The 4,935-nt window shown below is 42.6% G+C and overlaps 1 protein-coding gene across 1 annotated transcript in view; it reads right to left on the bottom strand.

Moving 5' to 3' along the window:
* PCDH9 (protocadherin 9) overlaps window positions 1-4,935 on the bottom strand; it is a 716,238-nt gene that overhangs the window by 710,393 nt on the left and 910 nt on the right. Inside the window, exon 2 of the mRNA XM_009275658.2 lies at window positions 1,023-4,185. Coding sequence (XP_009273933.1) covers window positions 1,023-4,058 — 3,036 coding nt within the window. The 5' untranslated portion in view covers window positions 4,059-4,185. The remainder of the gene's footprint in view (window positions 1-1,022; window positions 4,186-4,935) is intronic.

The raw sequence follows: 4,935 nt of genomic DNA on the forward strand, positions 1-4,935 counted from the left end.
CCCGACACGCTAATTTAGTGGAAAAAGACAAGCACCAATAAAATAAATTAGACAGCGCCGCATTTAAATCTTTATTAGCAAGGAATTATTAGGCCTAAGAAAAACTAATGCTGGATTTGGTTGAAATATGAGTTTCTCAGCCTCCTAATCCCTCTTCATATGGCATGTTTCACAGTTTAAAATGAGTTATGACAGATCACTTATGCATTACTAGGATGAGAAAGTATTTACAATGGGCTGACTTTTCTGCAGAATTCAGATGTATTCAAAGAATGCATTCCTTTCAAAAGTATGCTTTGGCCATTTTTTTTAAAATATGCAACAAACTGTCTATGCGATACCAACTTTAATCTATTACAACAAAATAATTTTGAACTCAAAACAGAGGAAGACTTCCGTATGGCTTAGTTACATCCTACCAACAAACCATGTGCTTCACAGATGAAGTAGCTTGGAAATTCGGCTGTCTTTGTTAGGGAAAAAAATTAACCCCCTTTAGTAACACTAACTTAACAAGGTTCCAAATCAGCTTGAACTATAAAAGAAACCCAAGCCAACTCACTTCGAAATTTGAAACTGAATGTACATATCCCTTCAATCTTGAAACAGTCAAATTTTCTGACTGAAATTTGGCATATAAGGAAACAGTTTTTCTTCTTCAATAACTTTTACATTTTGACAGTGAAATACTGGGGAGAAAAAAAAAAAGTCTTTTTTTCGGTTTTGTTTATGCACATGTATGTGTGCACATGCACGGATGCATAACAGTCCTTTAACAATCAGTATTCTTCAAAACCCAAAGTATCAGAGGCATTTTGCAAATGCATGGTTAAGCCCCAGGTAAATGATAAAGGGGTCAAGTTTTTTTGGTTTGTGTTTTGGTTTTTTTTTGTTCCCCCCGTAATATAACTAAATTAAATTAGACTGAAACAAAAAAACCCCACAACATAGTGGCACTTTTAATACTGGTTGATCGGGCACTTGTATGCAGTACTTATAGACCAGTAAAAGTGCTCGTTTACCTGTCTGGTGTGTAAGGGGCCCTTTGTCTTGAAGCCTCCTTGGGAACTGCACTCTGAGGCACTGAAGTGATCTGAACTAGTGGAAGAGCGTTTGGAAAGGGTGTCACAACCACCAACAAAGGTGTTGTCCAACGGGAGTTCCTGAATCACGTGGTGCTTTTTCATTGAAACTGGAGTGTCAGGTTTGAGATGAAAAGCAGACTGTGGAGAGGCAGATTTGTAATGCTTGGCAAGATCAGGACTGTTAGGCTTAAAGGTTGTTGGTGGTGCTGTGCCCCAATCAAATCTTCCTATACTTTGCTCCTCCAGCTCCGCTGGAAGGCTTATTGTCCCGTTGATAGGTTCATGAACTGCATCATCAGGTTTGGACTCCTCAATGGTCACAAAGTTCAAAAGAGAGCTCTTCGGAGATTTCCTTTTCTTCCTTTTCTTTTTCTTGTTTTGCTTGTTCTCCTGATTTGGAGACATCCACTCAGCACCTTGCTTGCTCCTCTGGGCGGCTTTGAATCTGGATGCATGTCGGCAGCGAACGAGAACTGTGACAAATATCACCACTATGACAACCATGGCACCTGCCACAATAGCGATCATGATCGTGAGATAGTCCTCGTTTTGGTAGGGTTGGCTACTGTCCCCTATGTTCCGGTCCAAAGGTGTTTCCATAGTCCTGCGTATCAAGTCATAAATATAAGAGGCATTTCCAGCAGTATCATTTACATACAAAAATACAAGCACAAGAGTATGTAGGGATTTGGGATAACCCAAATCACTTATGTTGACAACTAAGCGATGCAGCCCCACATCATTAGGAGTTGGTTTTTCTTCCAGAGTGATATTACCTGTCACTGGATCAATCCGAAACAAACCCTTGTTATTTCCGCTGACAATTGTGTATTTAAGCTCGGCATTCATTCCAGTGTCTATATCCACAGCAAAGACTTCGGCTACCACCGATCCTGGAATTGCTGAGAGTGGCACTAGCTTAAAAGAAGTATTAGAAGGTGGGTAGATGACAACGGGGCTGTTATCGTTAACATCCATGACGTTTATGGTTACTTTTGCTGTAGAAGAGCGAGGAGGTTGCCCTCCATCCACTGCCTTAACATCAAAGGTGTAGGAGCTCTGCTGTTCTCGATCAAAAGAAACATTGGACTTTATAACTCCAGAGTATGGATCCAGCACAAAGTTTTCATTGTCATTCAGGATGGAAAGGGTCACCGCTTTATTTTCCCCGGCATCCGCATCGGTCACCGTGATCACCCCCACCGTGCTATACTTTGGTAAGTTCTCCGATACGAAAAACTGGAAGTGATTATGAGTAAATTTGGGACTGTTGTCATTTTCGTCCAACACGGTCACAATTACAGCTGCCTGACTCTGCAAAGGAGGGGTGCCATTGTCTCGGGCTGTAACAGTGAAAATGAAACGTTCCTGCTCTTCTCTGTCAAAAACTCTGGAGGCTGTCAAAACTCCTGTCTTTCGATCCAGATCGAAAAAGGAGGCATTAGGGCCAAGCTGATAAACAATGTCTGCATTTTTCCCACTGTCTTCATCTGTGGCACTAATAGTTGTTAAGTATAGGCCACGACGGTTGTTTTCAGAAACTGACAGCTCAATTACAGGCTGGCTGAAAATCGGAGGGTTGTCATTTTCATCCTCCAGTTTAACTCTTACCAGGGCAGTCTGGTTCAAACTGGGCTTGCCAGAATCAGAAGCAACAATTTTAAAGCTGAATTCTTTGGTGCCCTCATAGTCCAACAAGGAAGAGGTCTCTAACAGATACTGGTTGTCGTAAACTGCCTTCAAGTGGAAGGGGACCTCTCTCTCAATGAAACAGATCACTTTGCCATTCACATCAGTGTCCTTATCTGAAACTGTAATTAGGGCAATCTTTGTATTGATGGGATCTTTCTCAGATAAGTACACCGTGCCATTGATGGGACTTATTATGTACCTGAGGTCTATGTTAGGAGGGTTATCGTTTACATCAGTGACATTGATGGTAACGGTTGCCCGAGCCGGTGTAGAGCTACCATCACTAGCCAGCACTGTCACTTTGTGAATAGCAGTCTCTTCTCGATCTAAGGACCTCTGAACTGTAATCAGCCCTGTGGTGTTGTTTAAAGCAAAAAATCTTTTGGTTGCAGGGGCGACTTGGGCACCGAAAATATATCTGATTTCTGCATTGCTTCCTATATCTGCATCTGTAGCATGAAGCTGAATCACAGAAGTGCCTACAGGGGCATTCTCTGGTATATGAACCTCTACTTGACTCTCTTTAAACACTGGCCTGTTATCATTGACATCACTTACTGTGACTTGCAGGATGGCTGTGCTGGATTTCTGGGGGGTACCTCCATCCTCCACTTTGATTTTCATCACATAGGTGTCCTTTTGCTCTCTGTCCAAGTTCTGCTGCACGATCAGCTGAGGCCATTTCTCTCCTTCTGGAGTTTCTACAATATCCAGTCCAAAGACACTCTGCCCGTTTAACAACTCATAGTGCTGCACACCGTTGAAACCTGTGTCAGGATCTGTTGCTGATGGGATTGGAAAGCGACTGTTGATCAGAGTGTTTTCTGGGATGGAGATATTGATGACAGGGGATGGAAACATAGGTGCATTGTCGTTAGTATCCTTTACAATGATTTTTATTTTGATCAGCCTAAAAAAGTCATTGGGGAGAATCACCACTTCAAGTTCAAAGAAACACTCGTTTTCTTCTGCATAGGAAGCTCCAGCACAGAGTTTTTCTCTGTCTATTCTGTTGGATGTCGTAAAGATTTCCCCGGTGGTACTGGACACTTTGACCAGAGGGGCATCCCCTGCTTTAGACACCAGTCTGTAGACAAGGCTGGCACTGGTCCCCGTGGCAGCATTGATGTGAGAAATGTTCAGGTCCTTTGGTATGTTCCCTATGGGTACGTTTTCAGGCAGCTCTTCTCTAATAGTGTAAATAAGTTCTTGAGCTATAGCAGAATCCAGCCTTAAACAGGCAATCAAAGCGGCCAACAGGTAAAAATCCCTCAGGTCCATGATAATGTTTTTAATCTCTTTTCCCAGATTTTAGGACTTAAAGGTTTCCAGAGAGGAATGATGCGCGATTTGCAAGAGGAGGCATGCATGGACTGCAGGATGCATTACATCTCATTTGGAGACAGCACTGTCAACACAACCACACAGAACAGCATTATTGGTTTTTTAGGCATGACAAATCCACAATCTCCAACTACTACTTGTTTTTGCAATCCACACTTGCAGCAGTACATTTTCCTACTGCTCCCTTTTACAAGCAATCCTTCCGGACAAATGCACCAATATCCCGTTGGCTGCATTTGCACAGAGCGAGAATGGAAATAACTACTTGCAGGATTAAGGGTAGCTACAGTTTCGACACGTACTTTCTGAATAATTTCTTGATACACCATGTAATCCGTAACGTGCATTCCCCCTCTACCCTCCTCCACCCAGTGATTTGGTGCAAGTAAAAAATCTTCCCGCACTACTTCTGGATTCTAACTGCTATGTCAGCTGCCAAATGTAATTTGTTGTTTGCTTCCATACATATTTTTTAGCTCTTGCAAGCCAGATTTTTCTCTGCTCCTTGTGCCTTGCATCCCCCTCTGTAGCTATCGTACTGGGAAATAACCACCCGGACATGCTGCTGCTGCAGCAGTCGTCACTGGCTACTTCACATCCCTATTAACTGGTGAGACAATAACAGGACTTACAGTTTCTTACACTCTCAGCTCAATGTTTCCTCTCCAGATGTCGGATACTTCTCCTTCTGTTTAATAACCTTAAACTTTATTTGTTTGTTTTTAAACACAATATAAATCAGGAGGCTGGAGATTCCAAATGCAACTTAGGAGCAGCCAGCATGTTTACAGATGGGGGGGGGGGGGGGGTGGGA

The sequence above is a fragment of the Aptenodytes forsteri genome, unplaced genomic scaffold (genome assembly GCF_000699145.1).
Source record: "Aptenodytes forsteri isolate BGI_AS27 unplaced genomic scaffold, ASM69914v1 Scaffold172, whole genome shotgun sequence".
Classification (NCBI taxonomy): Eukaryota; Metazoa; Chordata; class Aves; order Sphenisciformes; family Spheniscidae; genus Aptenodytes; species Aptenodytes forsteri.